At 36.9% G+C, this 22,775-nt stretch overlaps 2 protein-coding genes across 4 annotated transcripts; one reads left to right on the forward strand and one right to left on the reverse strand.

The window, feature by feature from the left end:
• Window positions 1-3: 3 nt before the first annotated feature.
• Window positions 4-3,119, forward strand: LOC114518816 (phosphatidylinositol N-acetylglucosaminyltransferase subunit C-like). Of its 3 annotated transcripts, none has more exons than XM_028538808.1 (10): window positions 28-57; window positions 253-283; window positions 419-635; window positions 713-782; window positions 1,033-1,175; window positions 1,966-2,078; window positions 2,151-2,206; window positions 2,296-2,443; window positions 2,534-2,702; window positions 2,820-3,119. In XM_028538808.1, the coding sequence occupies exons 3-9, from the start codon at window positions 539-541 to the stop codon at window positions 2,603-2,605; spliced, it is 699 nt and encodes a 232-aa protein (XP_028394609.1). In that variant the 5' UTR covers window positions 28-57; window positions 253-283; window positions 419-538; the 3' UTR covers window positions 2,606-2,702; window positions 2,820-3,119. The 3 variants fall into 3 exon arrangements, with proteins under 3 accessions (XP_028394611.1, XP_028394609.1, XP_028394610.1); XM_028538809.1 differs by having other exon boundaries at window positions 41-57; window positions 458-635; XM_028538810.1 differs by lacking the exon at window positions 253-283 and having other exon boundaries at window positions 4-57; window positions 458-635.
• On the reverse strand, window positions 3,052-19,239 carry LOC114518813 (coiled-coil domain-containing protein 180-like). Its single transcript, XM_028538805.1, has 47 exons — window positions 19,055-19,239; window positions 18,557-18,741; window positions 18,261-18,358; window positions 17,609-17,669; window positions 17,479-17,530; window positions 16,961-17,027; window positions 16,712-16,749; window positions 16,258-16,392; window positions 16,005-16,167; window positions 15,456-15,552; window positions 14,952-15,071; window positions 14,684-14,763; window positions 14,416-14,504; window positions 14,293-14,340; window positions 14,150-14,224; window positions 13,624-13,752; window positions 13,403-13,447; window positions 13,032-13,091; window positions 12,548-12,603; window positions 12,329-12,467; window positions 11,900-11,951; window positions 11,479-11,495; window positions 11,196-11,355; window positions 11,042-11,117; window positions 10,862-10,943; window positions 10,442-10,535; window positions 10,195-10,307; window positions 10,030-10,097; window positions 9,755-9,901; window positions 9,535-9,595; window positions 9,038-9,153; window positions 8,364-8,448; window positions 8,159-8,257; window positions 7,834-8,030; window positions 7,287-7,342; window positions 6,506-6,594; window positions 6,375-6,427; window positions 6,021-6,116; window positions 5,855-5,924; window positions 5,620-5,761; window positions 5,034-5,194; window positions 4,597-4,734; window positions 4,304-4,415; window positions 4,153-4,224; window positions 3,976-4,068; window positions 3,572-3,648; window positions 3,052-3,269 (listed from the first exon to the last, which is right to left on the reverse strand). The coding sequence occupies exons 1-47, from the start codon at window positions 19,127-19,129 to the stop codon at window positions 3,141-3,143; spliced, it is 4,467 nt and encodes a 1,488-aa protein (XP_028394606.1). The 5' UTR covers window positions 19,130-19,239; the 3' UTR covers window positions 3,052-3,140.
• Window positions 19,240-22,775: the final 3,536 nt, after the last annotated feature.

The raw sequence follows: 22,775 nt of genomic DNA on the forward strand, positions 1-22,775 counted from the left end.
GCCAAAACTAAATCACATGCCTCAAAATCCGTTTTCTTTTCATGTAGTAGGAAATAGGTATTTATGTACTTTAATATGTTTCAATAAATTGTTGTAGTCCAGACTGATTAAAACCATTTTGAAGTATATACAATCAGTAAATAAATTTTGAGTAGTTTGCCAAGTATTGCTGAAATGTACGCAATTATATCATCCGAATCAATCTCCTTAGGCGTTATATATTATTAAAGCTCTATCTTGAACATTATATAGGGTGGGTGTTGGACTGTTGGTTCTCGAGCAGGTATTAAAGCATCTCATGCTCGAAATATTGACATGCTTGCCATCAGCTATAGTCTAGTTCAATGTACTATAGAATTCCAAACAAAGGCCTTAAAATGGTGACTGTTGATTGAATTTAAATTATCTTACTTTATAGTTACAACACAGACTCTACATGTTCCAGATTTTCTTTCAGATTGCATATTTTCTCTAAAGATAATATGCCTTGATACTTGCAAACACATAGAGATATGTTAGTCTTGCCATTGTGTAAGAAATGACTAAACAACAATGGAAGAAAATTCTTTATGAAGAACAAGATTACCCAGATAATTATGTTGATGAGTCTTTCTTGGATGAGTTGAGAAAAAATGGTAAATGTTGGAATTCCTCATACCATATTTGCATCTTTCAGGTTTGTGTTGCTATGCAACTATTCTTCTCTTTCTAGTCTACACCAGAACGTATCATTTTTGGAATGTATCCAATGCAGCAGGAACAGTTTCACAACAAGTTAGCAGGTATACTAGGAATGTAAGACGTTACAGATCAGATACATGACAAATGAAGTGTGGCAAAAAGTAGTGGTTGAACATCATCCCTCCCCCATCTTCCCCACAAGAAATAGAAAATGGGTCAGAACAGAAATTGCATGATAGGGATCTAGATCTGCTCATAGCCAATTAAGAAAGGAATGCCCCCTCCCCCCCCCATGAAAATACACTTACTAGTTCAAAGTATGATATTATTTATTGATTTATATTTTTTTAGTTTATGCGTATTTGTCATGATTTTTGTCTACATGAAGGAAGAACTTGTCTCTCCTTCAATTTTATTCCTTGCCTCAGCTGTGGTCACCTTGATAAGTTATTTTATTTATATCATGACATGCTGGGAACAGAAAACCAAAAATGGTAAGGATGTTAATTGTGGGACGAAGTGGAAAACATGCAAAAAATTAAAAACCAAGCCTGAACATCGCAAAACTAAACATCGAAAAAAATGCACTGCTGGTCTTGTGGCAAGAATCAAACCTACGTCCCTGACCCTGTGATTCCCATTTATTTTTTCCATCTGAAAACATAATACACGATCTTCGCATTAAAACGCACGGATTATATTCTATTGAAAATACATTTTACTTTGGATTTGAAAGTTTGCTTATTCAGCGCCTCTGGAAGAACGTTGTTTGGGGCAAATTAAGGCGCAAATCCGCGAAATAACGTTCAGGTATTTAGACGTAAAGGATGAGTGCTGCACTTTTTTTTAATATTGGTGGTGGTTCAGAAGAACAACGATAGAAACAAAGGATCAGAGTACGAAAAACGTATGACCTCTAACAGGAGACGAACCTACACCTCTCACCTCTGATCCCCAGCTAGAACATTGCTCTCACCACTGAACTACGGGGAACAAAGCTTCTTTGCGGTGAAAACTCTTCTTTGCAGTGAAAACTCTTCTTTGCTGAAAATGGCAGAGAAATAGGCTTGCAACATTCCTGGTTTGGTCTGTAATCAGTTCTCATCCCGGCTTCTTGTAGCCTGCGTGAAGTCTCTACAGAAATCACTAACTGCACGCAGGCTAGGCTTTTAGTCAACCATCTGCATACAATACAGTTAGTAAAAATGGAGAAAAATGATAGCTTATTGTAATATTACCTTAGTTATTATAGAGCTTGACTTTTTTAATGATTTTCTTTCACAGTGAAGGATGATGTGAAAAGTCTCATCCTATTTCTTTCATTCTCGTTTGGATTATCCCCCATTTTGAGAACACTGACAGACTCCATCAGCACGGACACAATTTATGCAATGACGGTGAGATTGCTTCGAAAATATATCTCATAAAGGTGTGAGCAAATTCTTTTGTACATTCATGAAATTTTGCAGGTTTTTATGCTTGGTATGAATCTTCTAATGCACGACTATGGAGCAAGTGGTGCTATGTAAGTTAAACAACAAAACAACATCAACAATCAATTCACTAAAACCTATGCATCAAAACACCAACAGAGCATGCGTTTTATTCCTGCAGTGTTTCCAAGGCAGTTTCATTGAATACTGCCATATTTGGTTCAGTGTGTCTGGCTTCCCGACTACCTTCGTCTTGGCATGCTTTTGTGACAGTCATTACAGCTGTAGAAATCTTTGCACTATTTCCACTGTTTAGAGAACAAATGAAGGTGAGGAATTGAATATTCAATCATTAACAACGTGGATCCAGACACACAGACACAAATATTGTAGACGACTTACGTCCCTTCCTTCTTTAGGTATTTTCCCCGGGTAGTCAACCAGTGATGACATGGGGTTTACTCATCTTAGCCTTCGTTAATCTGTGGTAACCATATCATTTCTGATGGGAATATTCTTCATAATGGCTCAAACAGCCGTGATCTTCCTCTGTCCCTATTGGCTTGTTCATCTCCAGCGATATAAAGAGTAAGTCGCAAATTCACATGCGTAATTTTGAATCAGTTTGGCCGCATGAGGAAACCCAGGAAATTTGGCAAATTTGTCAAGAAGTTTTCAAAACATGCCCATGCAATCTATTTTCAGCAATATATACGGCCCTTGGGATGAGGCAGTTATTTCAACATGATTTGAAGATGATATTCCTGGACACAAACCGAAACGGAAAACATTGTAAAAGTTTTTCTGCGATGAACTGTATTACGATAACTTTTCTGTCCATCGGAAACACACCTGACCCTGAGATGTTGAAAATGATAAAATTTTAGTATACTATCAGTAACTAAAAACTGAGTTGAACTCTTTTAACCTTAATATACTAATAAAAAATATCATATAACTTAACGCATTTGTACAACTTGAACATTTACAATATCTTAAATACAATGCTAGTAAATCACCATTTAATTAATGTAAGTTTTGTATTCTCTGCAACGACAGATTCCATTTTTCTTGCCATCTTTCTTCCTCATACGAAGCATTCTCACCTTGTGTATTTATGTCATTTATACTCGTGAAAAAATTCGAGTTGTACTCCTATATAAGGTAATGATATAAGATATGGTATAAGTGGACTTCAGTTCCAGGGGCATGAATTGGTCCAACACCGCAGAGAACAACGAAAATTCCGTCGTCAATGACTGGATTCGTTTTTGCAGGATCAGATTTTAAACGTCGTTTTAAACGATTCAAAGTTGGTTATGAAAATAGGGCTTGAGGAAATTATTTTGCCTTTGCTGTGATCTTGCATTGTAAAATGTCATTTCATACATAAGCGTCTTCAATGCAGAGGCAACGAAAAAAAGTCGTTAAGTTGCCAATGTTCACGTGTTCCTTACCTTATAAGCCTTGTTTCTTGCTTCAATAACGGATTTATGTGCAGCTGTTGTTTTTGACGTCACCGATGTTGGGGTTCGTGGGATTGTAGTTAAAGAGAAACCTATTCATTGTTTTTAATATTGATTATTTTCGATTCCTAGTGGAGCTAGACTCCATTAAAAGGAAATAATCTCACTAGCGATTGCAACGCCACTAATTTAGTAATTATCTTTTGTCTTCAAGGGCCAGTTGTATAAAAGACTTGTTAAAGACTTTTAACTGTAGTTACGGACAGAATTGGCCAATCAGAGTTGTGTATTTCCGAGTTAACTAGATTTAACTATGCAAAATGTAGTTAAAGAGTTTTATACAACTGGCCCCGGGACGATATATACTTGCATTGCTGATTGCATTAAAAGGATATTTGTCAACTTATCAGGTGGTTTTAGAGCGAGTTCATTGGTCGGCAAGCCTTCCCACTTTCCACCGGGCTTGCTGAAGTACTCTGATTCTTTTTCTATGATGAAGATAAACAAGATATGGGGATTCCCAACTATTCCCAGGTTCCACGAAAACACAAAGTATATTCCCAATGCCTTACCTTCTTCGTTTTTAGGAGGTCTTGACTGTTCAAACAATATCTGTTTAGTGCTTTTAGGTTTATCTTCCACCTCTAAAAAATCAAAACATAATGTTTGAATTGGTCCAGAGCTGATAAGGTTAGAAATATTCTGAGATCAATGACTACTTACTTCCAAGTTTTACGTCGTCCACAGTCACCAAACCGTCAAACAATCTTAACATCTCAACACTAGTTTTTGAAAGAGTTTCTACAAAATCTTTAGCTCTCTGTAATCTATGTCCCTATGTCAAACCACATAAGAGCAAAACAATTATTATTAAGAATAATTTCACGCATTCGGACCCACATACCGAAGCTATTACCCAGGTCTACCTTAATCAAGTTAGCTAACTAAAAGTACTCGATATTTCAGACCACATGCTGGATACATGATCGCTAAGAGAATACGTGTTTACACTATACCTTCAGCTCATTCGTAAACTCTTTTAAAGTCCTCACTCTTGAATTACTTCGTTCTTTCTCTATAGTTTTCAAACCTTCTAATTCATCGCGGTTCTTAGGATGTCCCAAAGCTGGTCGCAGTTTTCCTTCGTGTTGTTTCTGTCAATCATATTCCCAACATTACTTCATATACTATGAATAAACTGAACTAGCAGATACTAAAGTCAAAGGCCGCAGCTCAATGATACTAGAAGAAGAGAACTGGACTATTATCTGATATATATAAGAGCTCTTATATATTTGAACATCAGTAACTAATTTACTCGTTCACATCTACCAAAAGAAGAAAATCGCAGCAAAAATCGCTAGTGAAACGGGCCTTTAGAGGTATATCACTAATATGGAAGCGCACTTTATATTGGACGAATAATACATCATTATTATTACTGTGCGCTTACCCTTTGGTGTTCCAGCATGGAGACCGTTTCCGCATTTTCTTTCTTTGTTTTTTCAACCAAAACTTCCGTTTCACTAGAATGCTCTACCATGAAACACTGGATGACCAAGTCTGGAATTTCAACGACAAGCGTTTGAAGTTTCTTTAGTTGATTTCGAAATTCTAGAGAATGCAGAACGGAGTATAAGGAATATTTTTAAAATCAAAACAAACAGATCAATTCCCGAGTTGGCTGAAGACTAGGGCTAGTCGCTTCTTGGGAGGTAGAAAAAAATGCTGAAGTAAGGCATAAGAAAGCTAAACTAGCCAGAAAGGCAAGCATTGCATGGCGATAACTTATTATCAAGCAACTTTGAGTTGCGATATCGCACTGCTAAGAAACGATTTTGTTTGTAAGACAACCTTGCCAATTTTTTTTTGCTTTTTTTGCTAAACTAAATCGCTTCTGAACATGGCGAAATCACAACTCAAATTGACCCTGATAATCAACTACGCGCTTGAAAGCTAAAAGAGGAAAGGGAAAGGTCTATTGTTTTCCTCGAAACATCCCTCTAAACATCAGCATCGGGGGGTGTTGTGATACCTACCCTGTATACATGAATTATGATATTCCTCAGCTTGCGTTTTGTAAGAGAGCAATCTTTGCACTGTTGCTTGCGCAGATGTGTCGAAATTATCGTTAATTGTTGAGCGAGTCGCTAATCTTGGTCCTTTTTGACGGTAGTAGGCCTGGAATGACAGAAATAAATTGGTAAGATAATTTAATTCGGAGTAGTATCGCTAGATATCGAATCAGAATAGGGAGAATAGTTCATTACTAACTTCTGCTGTTGCCAATAAACCATTTAAAGAATTTCTTAAAATGTGCAGAATGATTGTCAAGAAATCAGATCTATAAAAATGCAAACACAACAAACAACATTGAAATTAAAAGGAATACCCAAGTTTTTCTTCAATGATAAGGTGAAACTTTCATCCAAAAACTTACTTCGATTCCTCGTCCGTTTTATCACCAAATACCAAATACTTTCTGTCGAATTTAGTAAGAAAATCCCGTTTGGAAGCACTGGGACGACGTCCGGTACTAAAGAAAGATATTCATCGAAACTTATTTTCGTCTAAACCTTATTGGGTTGAATCAACTACAGCGATATCTTCCTAAATTAGTAAATATTTTAACTCTATTGTTCGATGAATATATACTTCATCTATTTTTACTTATGCACTGTACTTTTTCATTCATTTTTGCGGCTTGTTCATTTTACTATTCCAATTAATCGCAAAAACCTGAAACTTAGTTCCACTTCTGCCGTTATCTTTAAGAAAAATATCTATACTTTACCCTGATCGGTGAAGTCGATACGGAAGCGATTGGGCCGAGTTCTTCAACACTGCCTGCAAACAATGTTCAATGTTAAGGTGGCTGTATGAATGTTGAAATCATTTCAATGATCGTACGTTACGGTAACCTACCCTTCGGTCGGGGTCAGATGGCATGGTTTTTGGTCTGAGATCTGGTGGCGATGGTTGTGGTGTTTCCACAATCGGAGACGATGAGGCGGCTACATTTTGATAATAATCGTACAATCACGAACATTAAATAATATATTGGACAATAACCATTTTACAGCATACAATTTTATAAAATATTATACAATATTACACCGCATCATACAACATCATATCATATCATATCAAACAATATTCCATATACAATGGCATATACCGCACCAAACCATATAGCACCATATCATACCAGGCAATAATTACACAGTACCATACCATGGCATACATGCACATTACCATACGATGCCATATCAGAAAAATATACCATTGGTTTACTGTCTGATACGGCTGATACCACAACATATTGAATCTTACCATATACTATAATATATGATATATAATAAAACAACACGTCAAACTACACCGACTATATCGCATATAAGGCCCTGCTACACAGTGCAATTTTTCTTGCAACTTGCAATGCAATTCTTCTTTTGAGAGATGTAAATTTGGCAACTGCCGAACGTTTGTCTTTATTACAATCCATGGCTTTTCTTACACCATAGACAATCCAGAAGACATATGTCTTCTGGATTGTCTATGCTTACACTTACATTTTGAACCCTCTTCACCAATTTACATCTCTTAAAAGTAGAATTGCATTGCAAGTTGCAAGAAAAATTGCACTGTGTAACATGGCCTTTACAGAAACATACGAACTGTAACGATCAGGTAGCATGCTACTCACGTGATTGAATAGATACTTTCTCAACATTTATGTTCTTCTTGTTTCCTTTGTTCGACCTAAAAATAAGTCGTAATTATTCTAAAGGGGCCAGTTGTATAAAAGACTAGTTAACGTCTAACTGTAGTTAAGGACAGAATTGGCCAGTCAGAGTTGTGTATTTCTGAGTTAACTAGGATTCAACTATGCAAAATATAGTTGAAGAGTTTTATACCACCGGCCCAGACGTGTAAAATCATCTGGTGTTAACACAGTTAAAATACTATAAAACTACTGTATATTGGCGCATGGCATAGGTAACATACAATAGCCACATTGATCTATAAATAACGTGGTATTGCTCGTTTTGGGTCAAACAGATACGGTACAGTACGTCGATGCAGGCTCGATTAATGTACTAGTTGAAAGTGTATTGATGGCGCAGCCACTGTGTCGATGATCGAGTGTCTCAATACATCATATCTCCAGGCATTCACCATGCATAGATGCAAAAGCCCTTTGATGCCCCCCCCCCCCCCCTGATGGTATCAAAAATCTCCGAAGCTGCTACCTTCTGCCATCCTTTTTATCCGAGCCTTTATTTCCTTTACTGGGTTGTACATCCTTAACATAAGGAAGTTCTTTCCCGCTCAGCGCGTCATAACAAGACTCTGGGTCAATCAATAAGCAATCAAGGAATAGTGATCTATCAATGAACATTTTAAACACGTCACGTAGATCGTCCTGGATATCTTCACATGTTACTTGCTGAAAGGGAGAATTCAAGAAAATTTCAGTTAAAAACGTGCATGATTATTTTGCCTAACTATTTTGTCAACATCACATTATTCCTGTCTTTGTAAGTATTTCCAATTGATTAGTACGAGACCAGTTACCTCTTTGTCAAGATTTGGGTTTCTAACTGCATCGATACGTCGTTCAATTTTCGCCAAGTTTAACACCAAATTTTTCGCTTGAGAATTGCTTTTTGCAACCTAAAAAGAGTGCAATGAAAAAAAATTAAAATTAATTCTCTACGTGGGAAAATCCGAGAAGAGGTCCGGACTATGTGTGGGGTTAACCATAATTTTCAATACTGACCTCTGTTTTTATCTTAACTTGTGTGTTTGTTACCCATCTTGAGGATTTCTCCACGAATGTTAGGTCGAAAAGATGATGCTTGAATCTAACAGAACACAAATAACAGCAGTTGTTCAAACAGTCGCTAATCATCTCTGACATCGCTCGCGGGGTGGATATTAATCCCAGACCCTGTCCCAGACCCTGTCCCAGACCCTGTCCCAGACCCGTAACATTCGCGTGAAAAGAAGATGACAGAATATCCCCCTCATTGTACAATACTTGCATAATAGACCAACTTTTGATTCAGGCGACAAAAAGGAAATTTCCCAAAAGAGCATAATAAACTAAGTAAAATTGCCAATTTGGCTGCAAAATGTCAAATACTGAAGATATGGCCAAGCGATATGGCAAGTTTTGTACACTTTTGTATTATAGCCGAAAGAGTGTAATTAAATCATTTTACGCACTGCCGCCTGTAATACAAAAGTATATACAAATTTGTCAACTTCGCATGACTATAATTTCCGTACTACTTTAAATTTTGCAGTGAAACTTGGCAATTATACTAATTTCAGTATGCTCTTTCCAGCTGTGATTGTTTCCCTTCTTGTTACCTAGATCATAAGTTGGTCTATTTATGCAAGTGGTCCATTGGGTATTTCCCAAGCCGCTCAACACACGTAATTTATTACCTATCCTCTAGTTTTCCAGCATTGTCTAAAGCAGACTCCAGCCGCTTTGTTTCCATGCCTTCTAGTTCTCCCATAATTGTTCCTTCTGCAGCATCGATCTTGTTTGCCATACGTTCCTAATAACATATTAATATTAATATTTTATTTACACTCAAAATAAATCCTGGGATTTTCTGCTTTTGACGGATGTGAACGAGGTGATGAATCAATAACAATGCTTTGAGCTCACTGAGTGTTTAATTGAACTACTGTGGTTCTGAACATTTAGAGCTTGCAAGTGTAAAAAGGGCTTCAGGTTAGTGAAATAAATTATGCTGGGATATACGAACAATAATAAGACATGAAAGAGCAAGGATGAAAGTAAAGCTTTAGTATATAGAAATAATGAATTTTGGTATATGCATTAATTGACACAGAACAAGGAATATGCATTTACGTTTGGTAGACAATTGCATTGATAAACGGAATAATTCCCAAGTTAGTTTTTACGCTCATACCAGTTTTCGTCTGTAGTCTTCAACTTCATCCAACGAAAAATTTCCACCTTCTGAGAAAACTCTAAAATTGGCAAGAAATGTTTATCAAGGTCAAAGAAGAGAAAGATTATCGATCTTCTGATAATCGTGGAAAGGACTTCTAAGACTGAGGGGAAATGTTTTGCTATCCTTTTCCAGCAGTGTTTCGTGGTACGATTATAAAAAGACAAGTCAAACATACTTAAAAGACTTTCTAAATCTTGCATTGGAGTTTCTCAAAGAAGACAACATGCCATCCAAATCCTGGCGAAATTTTCTTAACGATGTTCTGATCTTATTCATATATCCTTCCACCTGGCCACTGACATGATCTTGAATCGCTACGAGTCTAGAAAGATAGTGACTTGATTCATATTCAACCAACCACAAATGGAAAAAATACAAAAATTACGAAATACGACATGTCTTCTTTATACATAATACTCAGTAATAAAACTCGTGGGGTACTATACTTACTCGTGAGTTTTTGTAGCAGAGGTGAATGTGGCTTCCAAAGCTTGCACTGCTTTCTTAAATTTATCTGTCTGTTAAAATATCAAACATGAAGAGTATTTTGAATAAGTCATGGTAATTCGTAAAGCTTGAACACCAACGAGTGAATTTCCAAGTGAAATGTCACACCTCATCGTTATGCTCTTCAATCATGACTTGGAATCGTGTTTTAAACTCGTTCAACGTTGTGTTGATGCCTTTTGAATGCCGCTCCACGCGTTCCTGATGCATCACTAGCTCAGCTGGAAAATCACAACAAACATGTGTTATAGTCGCACAAAGAAGCACAACTAGATACGAAAATTGACTAGACAGCAATGTCTTCTATCCTGTAGTTTCATCTTAGTCATGTACATCTCCGCCAGCTCTGACTCACCAGCTCTAACATTGTGTACATCTTGTTCAGCGCGGGCAGGACGGGGTTTATGAAGATGAAGCCGCAGATCCAATTCACTGTTTAACTCTTCCACCTAAATTTGCGCAAATTTTGCAAACATATAAACACAATTACTCGAGTGAACAGCATGGTACTATAAAACTAACTTTAATTTTACATTTTTGAACATACTGAGAAATGGAGAATGTGGGTCTTAAGAGGACATTTTCCTTCGCATCAAGAAATAGAAAATAACTCTCTGATTGAACATTTGTATCCGAATAATACACATATTCAACAGTGAAGTAAAAAGTGCGGTGGTTCCTTCCAAGGATAACACTATATCAGACAAATGAATTCTCGGAGATTTTGGGGCGAACACTAAACTTTTTCCATTGCATTTCTTTGCAATTCCATTACCTTAGCCGCAACGACACTGTTTGCTCTTTCCATCGCTTCTATCTTCCAGGTTTCCAACGACTCCAAAAATTGCATCCGTAAACTAAGAAAACGATGAAAAAATGAAATATATGGGGAAAAAACTGAAGTGAAGCGAGAGAGAAAGTGGAAGACTTGTATTCGAGATTCAAAAACCCGAACCTTTTCCGCAGCTCCGTGAACAAGTCTTCTTCGATGATGATTTTTTCTGTGTATAATGTGTTGTAATCGTCCAGATCTAAGATGAGAATTGTCGTTAACAAGTCAAGTTGATATTCAATGGTTTATAAGGAGTAGAGAGAGAAAGAGATGTTACCCGCTGGTGTATCACTGAGGAATGTCATTGAAGTCTTCAAAGTACGAGCGCTCACTGATGAAGATGGGAAACCATAATCCCCAGGGTATGTTAAAACATAGAATGTTGTTCCATTGGATGTTTTCAAAACGTCTTCCAATGTTTCCCCTTGTAGTGATATCTAAAAAGAATGGAGATCATCATAGGCCCTGCATGGGTGCGATGTTTATTATGTTTGTGATGGTGTGTTGTTGCCACAGTTGGCCTTTAAAGAAGAATTTTAGTTTGCGAAAAAATTCGTTACCTCGCGTTGAGATCGACCTAAAACAAGATACAGGCAGACATTAATGGCGTAGTACTCACATGCACGATGTAACATAAATTTGTGACCATAAAAAATAGGCAAGCAATATGCGCTTATCGCCAATCGCTTTCTAGATCAAATCGCCCTCTCTTCTTCGTCGACCGTATTCGAAATGCCCACAAAAACTGAATAAGAGATCACAATCCTCTCATATAACCATGCCATGAGGTTCTAATCGACTTAGAGTTTTTCACCCCAACTCTCACTATCGAAAGTATTTACGGGCACAGAATACCGGCCACCAGAAAGTGGGGAGGGGGTTTCTGGTTTACTAAAAGAATCACGAATTTCACGATGTAGGGATACTTTTAGAGACACAGAACGCTATATGACACTGAACGCTGTTAAAAACATTCTGTACCTTGCTTTGGTAATAAGGAACCTGATGGAGAAACCGGGATCGTTCGAGGTTGCTATAAAATATAATATTTAACTATGATTTTTGGCACTTCACTCGATGTCGGTAAATTCTAGAGGTTGAAAGGGTCTTAATTTCGAGTGGAATTATGCACACTTCAAATTCAAGCCAGGAACAGTTGATGGAAAAATGAGTCAACTATAGATCCTCCGGCAGGAAGGGCATAATATTTAACGTTTGACTATCAATCTAATGGCGTCTATTTTAGTTTTCTATTTTACTGCAAACGATTTTACTCATCAACTAAAGAGTACCGCGCCAGTTTGTGGGAATGTACAAAATGTGTAAAGTGGGATGTACCAATGCCATTTCTGATTGCGTTATTTCAACAAAAGTTAAAATACAGTGCCAACATCATGCATTTACCATTACCTTTTTCACTGCTTGAGGTTTATTTCTGTCCACGGCAAAATAGCCACAAATTTCGTGATCATAAATCTCCAGCTGATCTTTTATTTTGTCCGGATACTTGCAAACACATTCCAATTGCTCCGAGTGAAAAGTCTTGTAACTTTAAATAAATCGTCAGAAGAGGTTAAAATCATTCGTTGGAGAGTCAAATATAGGAATAAAATTCTGCAAAAATCTTACCCTTCCTGAATTTCATCCAGAAGCGAGCATGCTTGTGCAAGGGTTTTTTCTAAAGTCTAGTAGGCAAGGTTGATGAAATCAATTTTAAAGGACGTGTTAAGTATTCAACGAACTAATTATACAACATGCCGGGTATTGTGGGAATAAAGACTTTCGCCTGTATTCTAAAAACTCACTCACACTTAAACTCTTGAGTGGGAGATTTCAATTTTCTCATAACATTTCCATGGTGGTATTTCAGTCAAACAATAGCTTGATTTTCAATGATTTACCTTAAATCTTTTCACTGCATGATTACGAAAGAACTTTCTGATTGATCAGTAATAATAAAATTTCTATGTCACACTTAGTTTATCTTCGTGAGCATTAAAAGATATGTACTGCAATATTATGCTTTTATAGTATAACATTGTGTGATCCGCGATTATTGTATCAATCAACCTAAAAGGAAACAACATTACGACTATTTCATGAGTATCTTTACCTCTTCGCTTGACTCTTGTCTCATTTTATCCATGATAATATCGAGATTTGCTTCTTTAACCTAAATAATACAATTCAAGTTACACCACAATGTATATAGTAAGTGCTTGAAACGGTTTTCTTGGTTTGCTGGTTTAGTATATAACACTGCGACGATAATTGCTCATAGCGTGGTTCATTTTTAACTTATGTTTTGAGTAAGGTTACCTTTCGCTGACTTATTGCGCTTGTGATTAATTTGATAGAGTTTTCGTATTTGATTTACCAGTTTGTATTTGATTTATTTGATGTTTCCTCACAGATAGCGGTAGTCTAACCTGAACCTCGCTAATAAGCCATCGAAGGAATGGGAATCGACACTTATATATTTACCTGATTTGCTCCATCATGACGATGTCGTCCTTCCTCTAAATTTTCCTAAAATAATGACGGATAATCAGTCGACTACATCAGTTTAGGGCGGAGCAAAAAAGGAAAGTAAGGGTAACAAGGTGTGTGTGTGTGTGTGTGCGTGGATGGCGAGGGATAATAATACCACGCCATTGATCGATCCCCTAATGCAAACTGATTCAGAGACTGATTGATAAACATACCTGTAGCGCTCGTTCCTGTCTTGCAACTCCAATTTCGTGGGTGTCCCAGATGTGTGCGGCACCTTGGACAAACTTGAATAAGGAACGTACCAAGCTGTCTTGAAATATGGTTAGATTTTCAATTGTTCTCTAAAAATGAAAAAAATAACGATCGTGTCCATTTTTAACGCGAGATAGATTGAGACCACAAACTCATTGAAAATAAACATGACTAGCACCATTGTGGACTGAGTCCTGTTGACGTTTAAAGAAATTTGTCTTCATGGCGAGTAAAAGTCTTGTAACACTTCACAATCAGACGGTTGCCCGAAAGACACCCGGGTTTCATTAAGATTTCGAGATGAGTATTGCAAGAAAGACAGTATGACGGGGCAATCGCGTTTAAGTTGTGCATTATATTAATCAATTTAAAACATTGTAAATGAAGATCTCGGTTCAAAGAAAAATACTGAGACTTATTGAGGTATCAAGGAAGACAGAAAAAGCTTCCTGCAAATTATCCTGTCGTCACTGATAATACACTTGCCTCGAAAATCTCCATTTCACACTCATAACGGGTCTTCTTCTCACCAATCAAAGGCAAAAAGGATTCGTTCAAGATCTAACAAAATAGTTTAGTTGAGACACTCGATAGAAATCGACTCTCATAAAACCACTAAACTACTTTACCGTGTTCAGTTCCTCTCCGTCAATAATATTCTCTTCCTCCAATTTGATCTATAATTTCAATGAAAACAATCGTTTTAGGAAGGTTGAAACTCTGCCTGTACGCAGGCTGATAATATATTCCACCTTAATCTGTTCCATTCTTTCATAACAATCGTGTATGACTTGATCATACGCCTCCTGAACATACTCTCTGTATTTCTTATTTGTTTTCTCTACATGAAGATGAAAGAAAGGTTTGTTTGATATCAAATGGTAGCAACAAATAACTAATCAAAAATACTGCATGATCATCACCATTAGTTCCATTGGTTACCCAATGTGATTTCCGTCGCTTGCACGCGCCATGAACACTTGAGATGAATATTTAGTAAAAGAATAAATTACGACCTACCCAGTTGATCAGTGACATGACCCAGGACATTATTCCACTGATAAACTGCAGCTTTTGTTGACCCAGGTGGTTTCATGTCCCTATACGTGCAGGGTATTGTGAGTATACTACATGTACAAGTACGAAAATGCTGCACTTATGTATACCTGTTATTCCTGGAAGAGATATACAGAGGTCTCACAAGACCACTATACAGAGGTCTCACAAGTGAAACGAGTTAACGTGGTACACACTGTGGTTAATACAGGTTTTTAAAGTTGTTAATTACCTCAAAGAATTAAACAAGTCTAATCGTTTCGTATTCAAGGTAGTCTGTTTCTCTCTCATTTCCTCCAAACATCGTAATACTCTGGGTGGTTGACGTATTTCGTTACTTTCCATGAAGTCACTGGAAACAAGCAAAGCTGATGTAAATAAACACTCGGGTTGCCAGGATCACACGGCGTGATCACGTGCCCAATGATTAGTCGACTTCGAGTTATCAAATTAGGAAAATAAAATTCAGAAACGTTTTCTTCTCTTCCACGGGCCAAATTCAGTTGCAATGTAAATTGTAGCTACATGAAACTTGCTAATTTTTCATTTCAGTTTCTGTCATGGCTCAATGCACAGTTTGTTTGTGTCAGAGCAAAGTCAAAAGAGATGAGGCCGTTTACAGTGGCACGAGAAAACCAACATTCTTAGTCCCGATTCTCCACCTGGCGTATGTTAAATTTTGAATTAAAACTGAACCCATCAATTTTTTCAACTGAACATCTATAATATAACATACATAAATCCTTGTACAGCCTCTTTGGTTTTCAATTCTTTCCACGATTTAACGCGTGTCTCCCAAACATGGTAATATCTTCTTTCTAATTCAACGGCGGCTAAAGGAATGGATAAGTTGGTAAAGTTAAAATTCAGTTGAACCAGCCCAAAATTAATTTTGAGAATTTGTCAATGGTTGGTCGAACAAGGACTATATGATTGCTTTTTTTTATCAACCATGCAGCATCACCACTCTTTGACAAGGGGTAATTTAAATACGAGGCCCCTACCCCACTCCACGTTCCACCACCTCAGCATTACCACAGAATACCCATCAGAAAGACAACTCCATTGTTTTTTGCGTAAGTGTAATTCGTCATGATTCGTCACTCAGCAAATACCGTAAATAGAAACAATCACCCCCCTGCCATTGTTGAAAATGGCGCAATATTTAAATATTTGCAGGGGGTTGATTGCTTCTATTTACGGTACCTGCTGAGTGACGAATCATGACGAATCTCACCTACGCAAAAAACAATGAAGTTGTCTTTGTATCTGTGACATTACTTACCTTTTTGTAAGTTGGCAACAAGATCTGCGTAAGCTTTACGATTACAAATCATCGTTGAATTGATTTCCTCAGCTTCCCTCTCCATCATTCGATGAACATCAGACGACATTAAATAAGCGATGTTTTCAAATATCGAATTGAACGTTTTTAACGTTTCACAAACCTAGGAAAATGAGCAAAAACTTCCCCTCGAACAAAGGTTACATTTGTGATTGGATTAATGCAAAGTTTACCAGGATATATATGATCGTACCATTTTATAGCGGTCTTGTTCAATCGCGTCAAATGTCTTCAAGAGATCGATTATGTATTCTTGCCTACTAGAAGATATTTCAGCAATACATTCCCATAACTTGTGCAGATCTTCCAAAGAGTATTTCAATAGATCCTGAAGAAAACCCAATTAAATACATGCTTAAAATTTCATGCTTAAAATTTCAAGAAAATTACTATACAGTATGTCACAAAAACACACTTTGCGAGATTTTATTGCGATATAAATACGACAAATTTGCATGCTTCATAATTTAGATTGACAATTATGAAAACTTCGGCATCTCGGGTATTAATGCAAAGGCCCTTCCCGCGAAAGGTTTTTTCCGCGGCAGTGTATCTAATCCCACAAGTCATCTTGATATATAAAAAAAAACTTTTCCCGTCACATTGTGTAATGTATATAAAATTAGAAAATGGACTTAGTTATTAACCTTATCATCACGAATAAGTTGCATGACCTTTGAAAGCTCTGAAAAAGAAGGAGGAAATAGCTCAGGTTGGGAGCTGGTAGTTCACGACAAGAGCCAAGGCAAGTAAGATCTTCATTTTGCGTGCAGCAAAGCTGGGTCCACGCAGGAATTAGCCATAAATAAGCGTAATATAACATGTTTGTAGAGTAATATAGCTTTCTTCTAGACGGGGGAGGAACAAGATGGTAATTTACTATAATAATATTCCACCTTCAGTATTTGCAGCAAAGGCATCCTTTAGAATCTCACTTGCTTCTGCAATACGTGGTTCAAGCTCCTGGTAAATGAAATTTACAGAATTTTATTTATATATCATGTTTTCAGTTTCAATCATAGATACTTATTTTAAACATAGATATTAAGTTATAAATTTTCGACGGAGTGATGATCCCTAATTTTTACCATAACTTGAAATAATTAACAGTCGACCTCAAAATGCGATTGATAGACTACCGTAAGGCCCGTTTACACTTGCAATTTTTACTTCACACTTGCGGACGTGATTTTCAGTGAAATTTTCTTCTTTTGATAGATGTGAAAGAGTGGACAGTTATGAATGCTCTGATGTACGAATGCCCATCAGTGCCCTTTTTTGCACATCCGTCACTTTCAAAAGAAAATCGTACATAATATCGCGATAAAAATCTCATGTGTATAAACGGCTCTGTAAATGTCAATGTCTCCTTATTCTCCCCGAATCCATATTCTGCCAGGCACCATAAACTTACTGAACTGATAATTCCAAGTTCTTGATAGAACTCTTCTAAGGCAGCCTCGTGTCTAGATGATATATTTAAAGGAATTAGCACATGTTTTTGGGTGCGTGATTACAGAAACAAACGAAGGATTATATTTAACCTTTCTTTTCTTTTTTCACTAATTTTCTCAACAACATTTCTCGACTTTGAGCTGCTAGTGCCTATAATAAAAATGACATAGCGATCATTTTTTCTGCAGCACTGGACTGCAGTGCAATTTTGAATACAGCTAGGAAGAAATGCTTTTTGAACCCTGCAATTTCTTGTATGGCAAATGTATAATTTTAAAAAAAGAGAGAAGATAAAAAATCTAAACAAAAGAATGAATCGTAAACAAATTGTATATTGCAAGATAAATGATTACGATTTTCAGCAGGCTAGCTATCTGATATATACTGACAAATGGAAAATTAGTTCAGGGCTAAAAATAATGCTCAAGGAACAATAACATCTAAATTTGATTTGCATTTCGAAAAGCACTGCAATATTAACATATAATATTAACATAGTAATAAAATGGGGTTGAGCGGTTACTTTGACCAGAGATATCTCAGCCGTTATTTTGAGCTCTGTACCTTTCCCATAAAAACATGCAGAAGATACCTGAATGCCTAATGTTTGATTTGCTCCTTAGTAAGGTTGAGTGACATTTGCATCCGTGTTTGATATCATTATGAAAAAGGACCTCTATTCACTTGTTTACTGTATTCATTGACTCAGTCAGATGTGTTATGCATTTGACAATCACTTACGTTGCAGGTTATCTACTTCAGGTAAACCTCTCACTTCTTGTGCTTCATAAAAACTTTCTGACTTGGATACCCTCTCTTGTTCATCCAGCCACAAATATCTACAGTATTTTAATGTGTATTAATTATAGTAAAAATGGCAAAAAAGACTTTTAGCACCGCTTAGGGAAATGATTAAGAAATAATTAGGTCAACATATTGGTTGGAGCCCTCTCCTTTTTATAGAATCTGGAGAAAGAGGGGAGTGTACTATTCACCAATTGTTATAAAATTACAGTTAGCCAAGATATAATATCAACCTCAAGTATGTGGGGTTTTCAACATTTGGTTCATTGGGATTTGCTTCCACCCAGGTCTTCTGTCGTTGTGACAAGATACCACTGCCATCTGTGAAAGTTATTGGTTGTTTTAAAACAGGCAATGTTGGCTCCCTTTTTGACTTTGATATCTTTCTTTCTTTTTTCAAGGACGTGTTTAAACTTTGCTAGAAATAAATTTGAAAGCACATTCATTAAATAATTACAACAGAGCAATTAATAGCCAACGATGGTACGTTGATGCCTGATGGTTCGATCTTCAAAGCTTTATAGTTCTTAGCCTCAAATTTTTGCATGTTTCTCTTTGTATTCTCACAATACTTTTAAAATGGGGTTGTAAATGGTGATCATAAAAAAGATGAAAAGAACTCTAGACTCTAATCACAAGAAAAGATCTGTGACTATATATATATCACTGGCAGCATGAAACAACAATTTTACGCTTTAAATCATAACATATTATTTCATTAATCTATTTACCTCAGCCTCAAAAATATTTCGATATATCTTGTCCTTTGGCAATACTCGAACATATTTCACATCGCCCTGTGACATTCTGTTCACCAGTTCAATATTTTTAAATATGAATTATACACTTTTCTTCCAAAATGTATTTGTACAATCATCCGCCATTTTGTTAAAATTTGTATCCATGACAACGACACAGATCACGATGCTCAGTCACTGCGCTCAGTATGCAGATTATGCAGATCACTCAGTGATGCAGATCAGTGATCAACAGCAGAGTAAAGACCCTGGGTACGAGGTTGATCAGTGATCAGTCAGTGGCTCAGTGCACTGGATCAGGGTTGGTAAGTTTCTGAATAAATAAGCCAAACATTGTTATTGGCGGTACTTTGATTCCTTTGTTTTAAACAAAGGAAACGAATGTTATGTTAATAAATTTGGCTTATTTATTCATAAAATCTACCAACCCTGCACTGGATCTGTTCATAGGTCACATGGGTCTTTTAGGCCTGTTCCTGAACGCATTTGAAACAATAGTCAATCAAGCGAGATGGCTCCGGCATTATCTATTGTTGTTAATCGCTTCGGCACATAAGAAGAACGACGTTTGATACAGGCCTTACTGTTAAGCGTGATCGATGCGGCATAAAGTGCATTGTCTGTTGGAATGTTCAGTTGAGGTAATAAAACTATAAAAGGTGGTTGAATTCGCGAGAAACTCATTTGGTAGTTTCAAAGAAGGAATCGAAGGAATAGTCAAAGAAGTTGAAGAACTGTTGAAAGAACTTTGCTCAGGTACATTATGGTGATGTTTGCCGAAGTTAGAACTGTTTGCTTGATCTTTGCAAATGATTAATCGCCGTGCTGCCATTTGAATAGCCAGACGACATTAGGGACCGGTGGCAAATTCTTGCTGATTTTCACTGCTATATCTGTATATTTCGATCCAAAATATGAAATTCAAAAGAGCTGTTAAGTTGATTTTATTTTTTCTTGCTTTTTTTGATTTCAGAACGAACTACGGCGCCGAAAGAAGGGGAAGGCGAAACACAAACGCTTGCTTGCAGCAAATAATAGGTATTGTTGTATTAATGCATGTGTATTTTGCATTTGTGACTTGCAATGAAAAACACCTTATTCCTAAATTTTGGCAAAAAATGGCTGAAACTTTCCCGGGCTGGCACAACGGGTTTTTTGGACACGGTTTTCGTGGCGTAAATACTCGTTCGTCAGCGCTTCAGTCCTTCAAGTTAGTTTAGACTTAACTCTTAAGTACTGAATTATCCGTATTGGTATATATGTTTGAATATATGTATGTCGTTTATGCTTGACTAGTCATATGTTTCTTTTTTTAGAAAGAAAGAACCGTCGGAGTGTAGAGATGTCTGATGTCGGACCTGCCTTGGGACATTTTATGCACGCAAATACAAAACTCGATTTCGGTGAAAATGTGCATGAGTAAAATATGCATGGATTTGGTTTTTTGGCTGAGATATGCTGAGATAACACTCTTCTGTTTACCTCCTTGATTTTCAATTTTTTGGATTGCGTTTTTTTTCCAACCCGTGGGTAAACCTGGTCGTGTCAAGCGCATGCGGAGTAAATACAAGTGATCTGGGGCCCCATCACTTGTATTTTTCTCCATCTTGAACGACAATAGTCCGGACAAAATAATATCGCTCACAGAGCACCTAAAAAAATAAAAATGCATGAGAAATTGTATTTCTAGAAGGAGATAATAGTCGAGTGTTTTCGTTTTCTCAGGACCACGAAGAAAACGATGAATATTTCCTACAAAACTTGCATGACATCATTTGTATTCGCGTGTGCAATGCGAAGGCCTTGGACGAGTGGCGTGGGAGATGTCGAAGGTCTACAATCGGGTTTTAACTTATAAGTGATCATTTTATCCTGCTTTGCACATTGACATTTCTGTCTTAAAAATGAATATTATATATTTTTATGAAGGATCGTCGCAGCAAGATCAGATTATGGAGGATCATCCCACTCCCAGGATCAGATGATGAATGATCGTCGCAAGACAGAGGTCGCAAGATCAGATAATGAAGGATCGTCGCAGGATCAGATGTTGAAGGATCGTCGCAGGATCAGATGTTAAAGGGTCATCGCAGGATCAGATGATAGACGACGAGACGGGTGTTCAAGTGGATTCTAGTTGAGGTACATACTACAGGTATACTATCTAGAGTAATGTATGATTAATGTAAGTGCATGGTTATTCTGGGATTGGTTTCTCCTGGTGGTCTAACCTATATATTCACACATCAAGTGACATTTCACCCTTTTCGACGACAATGCATGCATGATAGCAGCAATTTTTTTCACAGCTGGTATGAGGGCGTTTTTCGCTCGAGCATTCTCGATAGAACATTCCTAGTTTTGTCACTTGCGTGTGAATTTCAACGACTCAACGACTGCGCCCGAAGATGCATGGTGGCCTTAACGCGTTAAAATAAAACTGACAAAATGCAATTAGCATGGTCGACGTGCACGCAACGAGAAAATATTTATCGAATTCGTATTGATCTAATTTTAGATTAATACGAAGTAATCGCGAGTAACTTATATGATTATATAAGTTCCTCTGTTCACCCTGTTATATTGCGACCGTCTGTCAGTGGCATAAAAATCATCCTTTCGTCTTACAACATCTAAATTCGAATTATTGAACTTTGAAATGAAGAAAAAAATGACTAATGATGTTTAGACACTTTCAAGTTTCACTCTTCTGTTTTCCTAGCTGCCTGGTATTATTTTTTTCGGCGGATTGCAGTTTGAGCCTAGAAAATCCGGTTAATCTCAAGCATGAAGGAAATAAACGTAATCTAATGATTTTCAAATGATTACTTGAAGTTTGTGTAAGAAGGAAAATATATCTCCTATTTTACATGATATATTATATTGCATGATCACTGGACTTAACTGTAAGTTAATATTGTATAAGTACCATCTTGCATGAAAAGATCTAGATAACCGTTTAAAGAAGATAACCCCTTGGATTTTGACACACTTACTATGTTGTTTAATTTCTTGCACTGCCCACCGTCGAGATGCTGTTAAAGAAGTTGTTAAGGAAGCCCGCAACTGTTTGGAATGGAAAAACAGAGAAGTGAATTTTGGTACACTGTTTAAAGGTAACTATACACGGTAATGGACAACATATTGATTAGCCATATTGAGTAAGTTGCATGTTGAATCCGATTACGTTTATTTCCTTCATTTTCGGTCAACCGTATTCCAGAACGTAACAAAGATAAACGGTGCATGTCTTAGGAACTAGGAAGGGGTAGCAGAAGAGTGTTGTCTACATCGATTTTAGATTAAAAAGCATGCAAGTTGTGCATATGAAGCATTTCATTCACAATGCCAGATTTAAAAAAAAAGCATGGTCATAAAATGAGCATTTAAAATAATTGAAATAATTTTTTTGCCATTGTCGGACAAAGCGCAGTTTAATCAAAATTTCTAATGGCCAGTGAAATTGAAAAATTGTAGAAAGTTAACATAGTCCGTTTTGTAACGGACTATATATATGCGCGTGCGCACGTTAGACCACCACCAGAATCCAAGTTCAAGAATAGAAGCCGGAAGCTCAAGAATTGCATTGCAATTCCTGGGGCTCGGTTCGTATGAGCGGAACTGAAACGGTGAATTATAGATAAAAACTCAACTGTCGTTGGGGACGATTTTTAATGAAAATACCAAATTCGGA

Source organism: Dendronephthya gigantea, unplaced genomic scaffold (genome assembly GCF_004324835.1).
Source record: "Dendronephthya gigantea isolate DGI-Jeju-01 unplaced genomic scaffold, DenGig_1.0 000012F, whole genome shotgun sequence".
Lineage (NCBI taxonomy): Eukaryota > Metazoa > Cnidaria > Anthozoa > Malacalcyonacea > Nephtheidae > Dendronephthya > Dendronephthya gigantea.